Source organism: Herpailurus yagouaroundi, unplaced genomic scaffold (genome assembly GCF_014898765.1).
Source record: "Herpailurus yagouaroundi ecotype Mexico unplaced genomic scaffold, PumYag 201, whole genome shotgun sequence".
NCBI classification, from domain to species: domain Eukaryota; kingdom Metazoa; phylum Chordata; class Mammalia; order Carnivora; family Felidae; genus Herpailurus; species Herpailurus yagouaroundi.
Window position 1 is genome coordinate 7,450,775 of NW_024412432.1, and position 13,159 is coordinate 7,463,933.

The 13,159-nt window shown below is 42.9% G+C and overlaps 1 protein-coding gene across 3 annotated transcripts in view; it reads left to right on the forward strand.

Annotated features, from left to right (window-relative positions):
* Nucleotides 1-13,159, forward strand: part of RASEF (RAS and EF-hand domain containing) — a 77,662-nt gene that overhangs the window by 56,123 nt on the left and 8,380 nt on the right. For 2 of the 3 annotated variants that reach the window (XM_040450327.1, XM_040450328.1), the window contains 6 exons: nt 1,910-2,144; nt 2,447-2,584; nt 2,701-2,848; nt 4,109-4,190; nt 5,831-5,945; nt 10,729-10,848. In XM_040450327.1, coding sequence (XP_040306261.1) covers nt 1,910-2,144; nt 2,447-2,584; nt 2,701-2,848; nt 4,109-4,190; nt 5,831-5,945; nt 10,729-10,848 — 838 coding nt within the window. The remainder of the gene's footprint in view (nt 1-1,909; nt 2,145-2,446; nt 2,585-2,700; nt 2,849-4,108; nt 4,191-5,830; nt 5,946-10,728; nt 10,849-13,159) is intronic. The other variant, XM_040450329.1, reaches the window with a different exon arrangement.

Below are 13,159 nucleotides of genomic sequence, written 5' to 3' on the forward strand. Positions count from 1 at the left end.
TTGTTCTATATTTGTACATATTTAATTATGATGAAAATATTCTTTGGGGAAGTAAGAATAGTTTACTTTTTTTTTTTTTAATTTTTTTTTCAACGTTTTTTATTTATTTTTGGGACAGAGAGAGACAGAGCATGAATGGGGGAGGGGCAGAGAGAGAGGGAGACACAGAATCGGAAACAGGCTCCAGGCTTTGAGCCATCAGCCCAGAGCCTGACGCGGGGCTCGAACTCACGGACCGCGAGATTGTGACCTGGCTGAAGTCGGATGCTTAACCGACTGCGCCACCCAGGCGCCCCAAGAATAGTTTACTTTTAAAAGAGTATGTCTAAAACTTGATTTTGAGAAAGTCTGATCTGTACCTATATTTTTAATTTGGAGTCTAGATATTCATGGAAGTGATTTCTCAATTCAGGATTTCACTTCTTCATTCCTTATCAAAAATCTGAATAAGTTTTTAAAAAAAGCTCTGATCAATAATTACATGGAGCTGAAGTAGTTTGTATTATATTATGAGTATGGTTTTCTTAGTTTCCTTATAGTGTTACCTAAATCAGTTTTGGAAGGAGAGTTTCATAAATTATAAAACAACAAGAAAATGTACACACACACACACACACACACACACACACACACACACACACAGAGATAGCTAGCTACAGATATGGTGTGAATACATGCCCCAGGATATGAGCAACATATTTAGGGAGAGTTTGGTGGTTTAAGTTATTACCTTTTTAATTAATTTGACACATTTGCTAATGGCACCAAAATATTTTTGAGTTCTCAGATTTATATGGCTTATATTTACTTATATTTGAGATCACCTTCTGTTTTCTAAGCATATTAATCTCTTAATATTTTTATCTCTGTACACTTATATACCCTGCCCATTTCTCCATTCTGATGAGATGGTCTATGCCAAGTGGCCAGAATGGTCACCAGAGTGTAGTGGTGACTAAATGAGTTATAGCCCTTGCTTTTATTTCAACATAAACTTAGGTTTTTGTGAAAATCAAATGGAAAAGCAAAAGTATATAGGGAAATAATGTGGTTTCTTTTGATTCTACTGTTTGATGTTAATTTCTGCCTCACTTATAAGATGTTAGAGAGTTTGATAAATGGAAACATCCATAGAAGTCAGGGGATCTAGCCTTTATCCAAGTACCTTTCCTATAGGAGTCTTTCTAGACTCTGTATCAACACCTACTGGCAGAAAACTCCCAGGTCATATTCCAGTACCATACCTTTCTAATTGCCTGTCATTTTTTACCATGTTGTTTAGAAGTATGACTCCTGGAAAAGTTTATCAGTTGGCCCTTATTTTGTCTTGTGCAACTTGAGAGAATGTATTCTTCTTCATTATGTGTCGCTCTTTGAGTATTTGAGGAGAGAAACTGTTAAAACTTAAGCTGAGTTCACGAGACTTAAGCTGAGTTCACGGAACTATTTCTTGCATCTGAGTCTCATGTCACCATAGATGCCTTCGCTGTCCAGGTTCTCAGCATCTCTTTTAAGTAGAGAGTTATCCAGAAATGGACAAGCTGTTTGGAATATGGTCCAAACACATCAGAGTAAAAAGGTTCACATGTTCTGCATACATTTTTCTTAACTCAACTTGAGATTGCATTTATGCCCTGGACACTGTAATTCCTTTTGTATCAGGAAATAAAGTGGTTTTAAAAACAGCTTCATTTTTGTTAAATGTTTGATTTGAGTATCTTTATGTTAACTAATTGTTGCATGGAATGAACTGATATTGCTTTGAACATTTTGTTTCCCCTGATGCATAATCATGGAATACATTGTGGTTCTTGGCCAAAGCTAGAGTGTTGATCTTCTGGAGTCCACTGCTGTGTGGTCCTGAGCTTTGTGAGCTCTCCGGTAAATCTCTCTTCCCCTTTGTCACCAGGTCATCCCGCTCTTCCTATGTGGATGAGGACTGTGACTCGTTGGCCCTCTGTGATCCAATGCAGAGAATGAATTGTGAGGTTGACAGCCTGCCTGAGAGCTGCTTCGACAGCGGCTTGTCTACCCTGAGAGACTCCAATGAGTATGACTCAGAGGTGGAGTACAAGCACCAGAGGGGACTTCAGAGGTCACACGGCACGCAGGAGAGCTTTGCGGGCGATGCTTCAGACACAGACGTAAGCCCCAGAAATCATGGTCTCCTGGGCCTTACCTTTGATAGAAATCTGTCACCCCATTTGACTTGTATCCGTCATGGGAATACGACTTAACGGTTATAAACATGAAACATAGTCAGCCGAATGGTTTTTCCCTCCACCAAGTTGGGAAGAAATTCTCACAGATTGCCATTCGGGGCTACTCTGTTCCCTAACAGCACTGACTATAGATTCAGCTACTTATTTTTCTTCTCTCTAATCCATGATGTATATGTGTAATGAGAGACTTTGTTTTTTAATCGCTGCCTTAAAAAAAAAATTAGGTTCCTGATATAAGAGATGAAGAAACGTTTGGTGCAGAAGGCGTGGCTTCCACCTTGGACTGGAAGCCCCAGGGGCCCTCTAGCGAAGGCAGCATTGTCAGTTCTTCGAGAAAGCCCATCTCGCCACTGTCACCACCGGTAGGTAGTTGCTGAGGTATTTTATTCATGAACGCTGTGAATTTTCGGTGTCATATAACTTTTTAGGAAGAAAACTGGCATGACCTTTATCACCCACTGTGGCTTTTGTCCCCTAGACAGACATGGTGGATGGTAACCATAAATCTTCCAGCTCACAGAAGGCTTACAAGATTGTGCTTGCTGGAGATGCTGCAGTGGGGAAGTCTAGTTTCCTCATGAGACTTTGCAAGAATGAATTTCGAGGAAATACAAGTGCCACTTTGGGTATGGTTCCTTCTTCAGTTGGTAATGGGGAGATGACCTTGTTTAGCTTGAGTTTATTTTCTTTAGAGATTAGATACACAGATATACAGATCTCTCTCTGTATATGTACATGCGTGTGTGTGTGTGTGTGTGTGTGTGTGTGTGTGTCTCCTTGTCTGTAGAATGGTCCTCTTCTGTTTTAGTCAAGGCCCAACTTTAGGAAAAGAAGACTGACAAAGGACAAAGATAATCTACTTAGCCGGTCAGAAAAACTGAACCAAGTTCAGAGCTGGAGATTCATTTGTTCAGCAAACATTTCCTGGGTTCTGCTATGAGCCAAATGCAGTTGTAGGTGCTGAGGGCACACAATGAACAGTCAACCAAAGGATGGGAGTCGGTGAAAAACAAATAAAAAAATATGAGGTTTGGAGAGAGGCGAAATCTCACACAGGTGACCAGGGAAAGCTTTTCTGATAAGATGTCACTTGTTGATAAAGTGACATTATTAATGGCCAGTTTGTCATGGTCAAAATCATAGGCAGGTGTATGATCCCTCCCCTCCTTTACAATGGAATACATGAGTAAGTACTTCTGAGAACAAGAAAAGAAGTGTCCTGATTTCCCAGATTTGCATAATAATCAGTAAATCGGGTTGAAGATATGCAAATTATCATTCACTTTTGTTCTTCATCTAAGAGTTCTTATTTTGATAACTAGAAATATTAGAACAGATTGATTACCCTCTTCACAGTGGGTGTCTTTGTAAATTTATGGTCCTTTGTTACATACCCTTCAAGATAACAAAGCTGAAAGTTCACTGTAATTTGATTCATAAAAAGACTGCAGTGTTTTGTTCAGTTGCTAAAGAGCATGGCACGTATGTGTCTTACCCGTATACACACTCATACACATGCACATACATACACATATGCACGTTTATGTGCACACAAGCACATACACATGCACACACACAAACACAGAGACATAACTGAGTTTGTCTGATTACCCAAGCAAATAGAACATAGATTTTCCTTTTGTCCATAGATTAAATCCTTCCCCAAGTCAGCCAACCTGCAGATGGTACATCTGTGTGCACACGTGTGGTCTGACTTGTAATTAGTATCTGAAGGTCAGTCCCCTTGAAGGCCACATTCATTCCTGTTTACCTCACTGAGCTTGGGCTTATTGGCTTTTTTCTTATCCCAGTAGTGCTTGAGAGTAAAAGAACAATAGAATTATTTACATCATGTTCCCTCATGTTCTCTTATAATTCCTTCTTAGGAGTTGATTTTCAAATGAAAACTCTCATTGTGGATGGAGATCGAACGGTCCTGCAGCTCTGGGATACAGCTGGTCAGGAGAGGCAAGTGCTTTGGTGCTTCGGGCTCTGCTTAGATTTGCCTAGACAAGCCTCCTAAGGTGCTTGGTGTTTTTTTTCTGCTCATGATCATATAATTATATTACAGTTTCAGGAATGCGCACTTTTTGCCACATTCTTCCCTCCTTCACTTACCTGTCAGTTGTCCGTGGAGATCTTTAGGCTTCCTCTGAGCCTGTGTTGACTTGGGAAAAAGAGAACAAGGGAATTTAGGTGACCCAGCAGTCCAAATGCAGTATCAGTGGGGGCAGGTACTTAGACGGGTACAGTAAGTGATGGAAAAGAGAATCTGTCCGCTTCCTTCAGTTCAAGGGCAGAGGCACAAACTAAATGGAAGACTCATGTTGGGTGGCATTGCCTTATCTTGCATTCATTGCCAATGACCATAAGTATTAAGTACAGGTTTTAATCTTGTCTAACTCTTTGGAAATAGAATCTCTCCAGTTGTTCAACTAAGTTTGGATGCTGCCTGCCTGTGTACCAGGCACTACTCAGGCTGCTAAGATTCAGCAGTAAACAGACACAGATATGTAAAAGCTGTTCACCCGGAGCTCATATTCTGGAGCAGGCTGAGTTTCAACGTTTAAAAAACATTCATGGGGCGCCTGGGTGGCTCAGTCAGTTAAGCACCCGACTTCGGCTCAGGTCATGATCTCGCAGTTTGTGGGTTCGAACCCCACGTCAGGCTCTGTGCTGGCAGCTCAGAACGTGGAGCCTGCTTCAGTTTCTCTGTTTTCGTCTCTCTCTATCCCTCCTACTCACGCACTCTCTCTCTCTCTCTTTCTCTCTCTCAAATATAAATAAACATTAAAAAATTAATTAAAAAAAACAAAAAAATATTTGTGGTTGGGATGCCTGGGTGGCTCAGTTGGTTGGGCGACCGACTTCAACTCAGGTCATGATCTCACAGTTTGTGAGTTCAAGCCCCGCATCGGGCTCTCTGCTGTCGGCATGGAGCCTGCTTCAGATCCTCTGTCCCCATCTCTCTGCCCCTGCCCTCTAAAATAAATAAACATTTAAAAAATATTTTTGAAAAAAGGAATAAAAAACATTCACGGTTGATGTGGCCTTGAATTGAAGATAATATAAAATAGGGCAGTTGGCTTAGAGTTGGGACATACACGTTGAGGTATATGCTCTTCCCCTCACGAGCTGCCCCTCACCCTGTGTATACAGTTTCTGGCCTGTTGCAGCCGTTGTTCTTCTTTCATGTGACACCCCCCCACCCCCGCCAAAATGGAGATTTTCTCTCTTGTGCATCTCCCTCCCTCTTCTGTGTCCCACGTGTAGGTTCAGGAGCTTGTTGCCAAGGCTGAAATTTTTAAGAAATTATGCTTCAACCTTGTCCTGGTTATGTTTTGCGGTTTGCAGACATTCTTGGGGGTAGTTTGATGGAGAAATTGATTGGCTCTTGTAGATTAGCACCCCAGATTGTTGTTCAGTTACCTTCTGCTGAGACATCCCAGTCCTTGGAGGTGGCTGTTTCACAGTGACGGTTGCCGTTAGAGTCTTCTCAGGGGAGGCTTGTTCTAGAAGATGAGAAAAAAAGCATAAAAGATGAAGGGGCAGCTCCTGCCCAGTGGACTGATTAGAACCGTTACTTAACATGCTTTTCTCTTTGCCAGATTCAGAAGTATTGCCAAGTCTTACTTCAGGAGAGCAGATGGCGTTCTGTTGCTGTATGATGTGACGTGCGAGAAATCCTTTCTTAATGTACGAGAGTGGGTAGATATGATTGAGGTAAGACCTCAACACAGAGAAACAAACCAAAAATTACACAAGAGCGTCATAGGCCGTCTTGGAACGTGCGATTTCTTTTCTTGGTTGAAGTGCACACCGGTAGAGACCATTGGTCCAGGCTGTCACAGGAAGGACTGGGTGTTAGAGGGAGTTTCCAGTGACACTTGGCAGTATTGGTCTCTTCCTCAGTAGCTGGGTAGGTTTCCACAGAACCATGGATACCACTGAAGGGAGCTTCTGGGAATGAAACTTGGGGGTGTTCTTACAGATGAAACAGAACCCTTTTGGAAGTAAATGCACATGTAGGCAGCCTGAGAAGAAGCTGCTTTTACACATGGGGTAGTGTGTAGCATGACTGGGTGTTGCACAGGGCCTTCCATGCATGCCGGACGTGTGGGTGTCGCATCACGGATGTGAGCATGTGCACGGCCCAGTTCTGTGGCACCTGCGTTCTCAGCCTTGTGGTGGCAGTAATTTGGGTATCACTGAAATACCAGTTGGTATTTTATTTATTTATTTACTTTTTAAATTTTTTTAAATGTTTGTTTATTTTTGAGAGAGATAGAGACAGAATGCAAGTGGGTTGGGGCAGAGAGAGAGGGAGGCACAGAATCTGAAGCAGGCTCCAGGGCTCCGAGCTGTCAGCACAGAGCCTGATGCAGGGCTCGAACTCACGAGCTGTGAGATCATGACCTGAGCCGAAGTCGGACGCTGAACCCACTGAGACACCTGGGTGCCCCTCCAGTTGGTATTTTAAACATATGTGGTAACATCTGTGCTCTTTTTTGTTTGTTTGTTAAATGAGATGATGCCTTTCATCTGAGGACCTTTCTTATCTTTGGTTTCATGGTGAATAATTTCTGAAAGTAGGAAATGATTTTGACCATAGTGTGCTGCCAGAGGTTATTTTTTTTAAGTTTTATTTATTTTTTTAAATGTTTATTTATTTTGAGAGAGAGAGAATCCTAAGCAGGCTCCATGCTGTCAGTACAGAGCTTGATGTGGGGCTCGATCCCAGAACCATGACGAGATCATGACCTGAAACAAAATCAAAAGTCAAATGCTTACCTGACTGAGCCACCCAGGTGTCTTGCTGTCAGCGTTTATTTTTTTTTTAATTTTTCTTAATGTTTATTTATTATTTTTGAGAGACAGAGCATGAATGGGGAAAGGGCAGAGAGGGAGAGGGAGACACAGAATCCAAAGCAGGCTCCAGGCTCTGAGCTGTCAGCACAGAGCCCAATGTGGGGCTCAAACTCACGAACCATGAGATCATGACCTGAGCCAAAGTCAGTCGCTTAACTGACTGAGCCACCCAGAGCCCCCAACAGTTATTAATCAACATAAAACTACAAGCTATGGTTCAATATACTCTTTTAATTTTTTTTTAACATTTATTTATTATTGAGAGACAGACACAGAGCGTGAGCAGGGGAGGGGCAGAGAGAGGGGGAAACACAGAATCGTAAGTAGGCTCCAAGCTCTGAGCTGTCAGCACAGAGTCCGACAGGGGCTCGAACTCACAAATGGAGAGATCATGACCTGAGCCAAAGTCGGTTGCCCAACCAACTGAGCCACCCAGGCACCACTCAATATACTCTTTTAGAAAAAATAAAATTAAAAAAAAAATACTGGCTAATATAATTTTTCAATTAAGTCCATTATCTATAATTTTTAACAGGCATGAAATAGTACAGTGGTGGCTAAACACAGAACTGATTGCTGTATGATACCAGGTTAGCCTCTAGATTCTTCATTTGGGCCTATTTAATACCCTAGCAAAAATAGAATTAATGATCTCTTTCTAACTAAAGAAGTGATGTGAGAAATGACAAATAAATGTTCATTTTGTTCTACTGAAATATCATGACTTAAATTTGTTATAAATAACGATGAAAGTGTGTTGACATTTATGTAGGATTTTTATTTCACAAAACTTTCCACATGTTATATTCATCTCTGTAATGTATCTGAGAAAAGAAGTAAAAAGTGTAATGTTTTTCTCCCCTTTTTATGTGAAACTTGAGGTAGAGAAAGAATAGGACGATGGCTTGTGGTTATTTCGAGGTTAGGAGTTGAGTGGGGAATTGGCTCTCCTGATTCAACCCTGGTTGCTACTGGGATAAAGCACCAGAGTAAGCAGTGGGTTGAGCAAAGCTTTTGAGGTCCAGAAAGGAATTCCAAGGTACCATCAGTGAACAGAGGCAAAGCAGCTGCTCAAGGGAACAGACAGACCTCCCTGGGACAGAGCGATGAGTCCAGAATGACATAATCCCAGCAAACTCCTACCCCACAGAAATTCAAAATCTATAGCAAAACTTTTTGTTGTTAAAACTATCAGACTTAGTCTTTGTTTTTTGTTTGTTTGGTTTTTTAATTGCTGTTGTTGTTTTTAGACTTAGTCTTTAAGTCTTTGGATTTATGCTCAAGGCAAGGAGGCCTAAAGGCAAAGTCAACCTATGTTGAAACGGCCCTTAGTGACCAGCCACAGCATGTACCAGGACCTCATAATTTGCCGTGAGTTGCTAATCACCAACACATGATAAGTGACCTTTTTAGCTCTTTGGATCACCTTTCACAGGGTCTGGAAAGGATGAAAACTGTATTGAAGATGAACGATTGAATTTGCAATCGGGAAAAATTAGATACCAGTTGGCATTAGACTTTCACCTTCAGAAAAAAACAAAGTGTGATAAACCTTTGCCATGGCTCACTCTAATTTGAGGAAATTCTACAGGGACAGTTTATTTATTTATTTATTTAAATGTTTATTTTTGAGAGGGAGAGAGAGAGAGCGAGCAAGAGCGGGGAGGGGCAGAGAGAGACAGAGGATCCAAAGTGGATAGGAAGCGGCCTCTGCACTGATAGCAGAGTGTCTGATGTGGGGCTCGAACTCAGGAACCATGAGATCGTGACCTGAGCTGAAGTTGGCCACTTAACTGACTGAGCCACCCAGGCATCCCCTGTAGGGACAGTTTATATGGCCACTATAAATATGGGTAGAAACTCAGATTATGATTGTTGGGGTAAGCCAGAGGGTTGTCGTAGAACTTCAGCGGTGAACAGACCCTCTGAATTATTAATGAATACACTTTGATAAAAACCACTGGGTTACAAAATCGTGCAACAAAATTAGGGATAAAGTTAAATTTTGGCCATTTACTCACCCGTCGTGAATAATGTATTGATTGAATAATTGGGTGAAAGTTGAAGGGAGGAGACACTTGAGATGTGGGATCTCTTCCTGACTTTTACACGTTCAAGAGCATTTTGGGAGTGCCTCCTTTGTGCACGTACTATTCTAGAGCCTACAGCGTATCCATTAATAAACGGAGAGCCCTATCCTTACGGAGCTTGCACTCTAGTAGGGGAAACATAACTAGCAATAAATATGTAAAATAAATAGAATGGTAGAAAATAACAAATCTTGTAGCAACAAGAAGAGGGCAGGGGAAGGGGCCTGATGATGAGGCACTGGACCGCAGGTGGTGTGGTCAGCGTGGCCTCCCTGGAAGGTGAAGTTTGAGTCAAGACCTGAAGGAACTGCCAGTCTTTACTGGAATGACTTTGGGAAGTCATTTGGATGCTTGGGTTCTTGGCTTACTTACGTGAATATTTGTTTAATGGCTTCCAAATGGTGCCCCCTTGGAACCTGAGCAGTTTGCCCAAGAAGCACAATTAATTAACACGTTAGTGGATGGAGTGCCTAGTTTCTGGGAGGGCCTTTTATTTCCTTTCCCCCTTTGCTGTTATCACACTCTGGTGCAAGGAAAATGGTCTGAAGAGAAAGGAAGTCAGGTATAATGTCATCATTTTTAATGCTTATTTCTTGATCTCATGACAGGTAGGGCACCAAACTGAAAGAACACCTTGTATCTTAGACACTGCAAAGGGCACGTCCCATGTGCCTTAGTCGGGGCTCCTGCTTCTCGTGCTTAGGAACCAGAACCCTGTTTTTCTGTGCTGGTCAGGTCATCTTCCTCTGTTCTCATCAGCACCTTTTGAGGTCAGGTGTGCTCTTACTAACTCCTTCATTTTACAAGTGGGGAAACTGAGGCAGAAACATGAAGAGATTTGCCTGATTTCACACACCCACACCGGCAGCCCGGTGGTGGGAGTGGGGGGACCTCAGCTGTGCTTCTCTCATTTCACGCTCTGCCAGCTTGTGTGGTCCCAGATGGTGGTACAGTTTGCGTAAGTTGATTTAGGAGCATTATCCTTACAATTGATTCCTTTGAATGATTGGTAATTAACTCTTGTAAGAAAAATGAACCTTTTAGAACCTTCATATTTTGCTTTTGTTGTAAACCAGACAGCAGTGCATGTGGAGCCCTCAGGCTCTGTTTTTATCCCATTATGGCTGAGGGATTTCCTGTGTGTTTTGTACCTGAGATAACGAAGTTGACTGGTCATCACCGCTCGTTGGAGTGAAAGCTGCAGGAAATGCTGTGGGCGCCACAGCCAAATATAATTCTGTGGTCATGCCTCTTGAGTTTATATTGGTTTGTACGGTGGCGGGGGGGCGGGGGGTGGAGTGCATTTGGACCGTGGCCTGGGCCTTTACAAGTTCTTATTTGGCCTCTCTGAATTTCAGTGTTCTCACTTGGCAATGGGAAGAAGTCTGACTCTTTTTAGAGATATTTTGAGGCTTAAAGATCGTCCCTCTATGTCACTTGGCACCCGAGGGGCATTTGGAGAATGGAAGCTGCGGTTGGTATTGCTGCTCTTGTCAGTGGAACTTGTTCGGTGTTTGATGAACACACAATTTTATTCTTTATGGCAGGATGCAACCCAGGAGAGCATTCCTATCATGTTGGTGGGAAACAAGGCTGATCTTCGTGACGCTGCTGCAGCAGAGGGACAAAAGTGTGTCCCAGGATACTTTGGAGAAAAGCTAGCCATGGTAAGGGTAAAAGTGGGTCTATTGGGATAGACCTTAGCAGTTCATGAGCTTTGTAGTTTATGGCCCTTCACTTTTGTCTACATTCACTTTAAGAGGTATTTTGGCAAACCTCCATCCTTTTTTAAAACTTTTTTTTAAACGTTTATTTATTTTTGAGAGAGAGAGATACAGAGTGGGAGTGGGGGACGGGTAGAGAGAGGGAAACACAGACTCCGAAGCAGGCTCCAGGCTCTGAGCTGTCAGCACGGAGCCCGATGTGGAGCTCGAACCCATGAATGGTGAGATCATGACCTGAGCCAAAGTCAGATGCTTAACCAACTGAGCCCCCCAGGCACCCCAACCTCCATCCTTTTTGATGGGTCTCCTGTCCTTATTCAGGCAGAACTCCGCTCACCTCCCTTTAATGGATGTAGTTGTACCAAGGATTTAAACCTCTCATGGAAGTAAAATGACCACTTGGTCATCCTCCAGTGGAGAACATTGACAAAGAGTAGCCAGAATTATCCTGCCTTCCTCCTCACTCTCTACCAGTTCCTGGACTCCTGTAGTTCTGGAATCAATGTCAAGGGAAAAGAAGGGTTTCCTGTTTAGAAAACATGGTTGAGTTCCAGAGGTTTACTGTGCCAAAGGGCAGTGTGTCACTTGGGTGGAAGAGCATTGGGAAACTTGTTGTTGTTGTTTTTTTTTCTCTAAGATTTGTGCTTAGTTGAATAGTCTAAATTTGGTTATGCACTTGAATAGAGGATGAAGCCCATGTCTATCCAGCCTATTACCATGGGAAGTGTTTATTCTACCATTATTACCAGTGTGTGAGAATGCTCCAGGGCCCTCTCACGACCTGTCCTTCCCCAACAAGGAATCAGAGGTACTTGGGTCGAATAAATTCATGCCCTAACAGTCTGATCTGATACTGTGGTCATTGTTGTCTGTCATCAGCACCATGGAAGAGCTGCCCTGTAGCATGGACATGCGGGCTTGAACAATGAGTTTCAGTGTCACTATTTTCAGTTGGAAAATATTTCTTGATTTAAATCTTGGAATTGTGAGCCTAACATGCTAAACATCAGAACCAGGCAGTGAAATACAGAGGGGATTCATTCAACACACACTTCATTGTATCCACTTCATTGTGTGCTGAGCAGAGACTAGAGCACAAAGCAGACAGTCCTTGTCTTCATGTAGTTTATTTCTGGGGGAGATTTATGTAAAACTTACATAATGCACGTGCCACATTGTCCCACACACCCCCTTGAGAGCACATCATTCCTGGCCATATGCCAGGTTTATTCCCATCTCACAATTTCTGAGTTCCCAAGGTTTGTTTACCTGTGTGTCTTGTGACCCCTACCCCTGTGCATCTGTGGAGGCAATCTCTGTTTCACCCCCTGACATCCTAGCTCTAGAACTCGGCAGCAATGCTACCCATTTCCACTAGAATTTTGTGATTTTTATGCATTTTCTGTGGAATCCACAGGGGCTCATGGGTGAAGGTCCCACTGTGGAGTGGAATCTTTCCCCATTGTGTCGTTCTCTCTCTCCATGCTCCAGAGCACCCATTACATCCTCCCCTTGTCCCACACGGACAGTGTTGCCCACACCCAGGCCTTTCCTGAGGGAAATTGTCTCCAGGCAAAGACACAAAAGTAACTTCATCCATTACACTTGTGGCAAGTGCAATGCAGGAAAACCACACAGGGCTGTGCAGCAACTTGTCAGGGTGAGACAACACTGAATCTTAACCTCCGGGGAGATTACCTGAAAACCCCAAAGGGTGGTAGGAGTCAGCCTGCAGAAGGGGTTTGATGGGGGAAGGGCATAACCCAGGTAAGGGAAACAGCAGGTGCACAGGTCCCGAGGTAGGAGGGAATTTAGAACATTGGAGAAACAGAGGGAAGGTCAGGGTAATTGGAGCATTGTGAGTGAGGGGAGATGATGGCAAGTAAAGCTGGGGGGTGGGCTGGGACTGCATTGTCAGCCGTGGTGAAGCACTTGAGCGTTACTTGAGGAGGAATGAGAAGCATTGAAAGGTTTGAAGCAGGAGAATATGATCTGTGATCATCATATACATAACTGCTGGGAGGTTGAATAATAGAGGCCTAGAAGATGTCCATTGGTTTTAGCAACATGGAGGTAGCTGAATCTTGATAGGAAAAGATGATAGTGTGAAGGGATGTGTGTTAGCTGCTGGCCCAAAGGACACATACTTTTGATGGACATTTAATTCGTGAGTGGTTACCTTAAACTATCATTTTTACTTCTCTCAGATGATCTTTTAGAGAACATTTGTAGCAACTGCGATAGGACTGTGGGA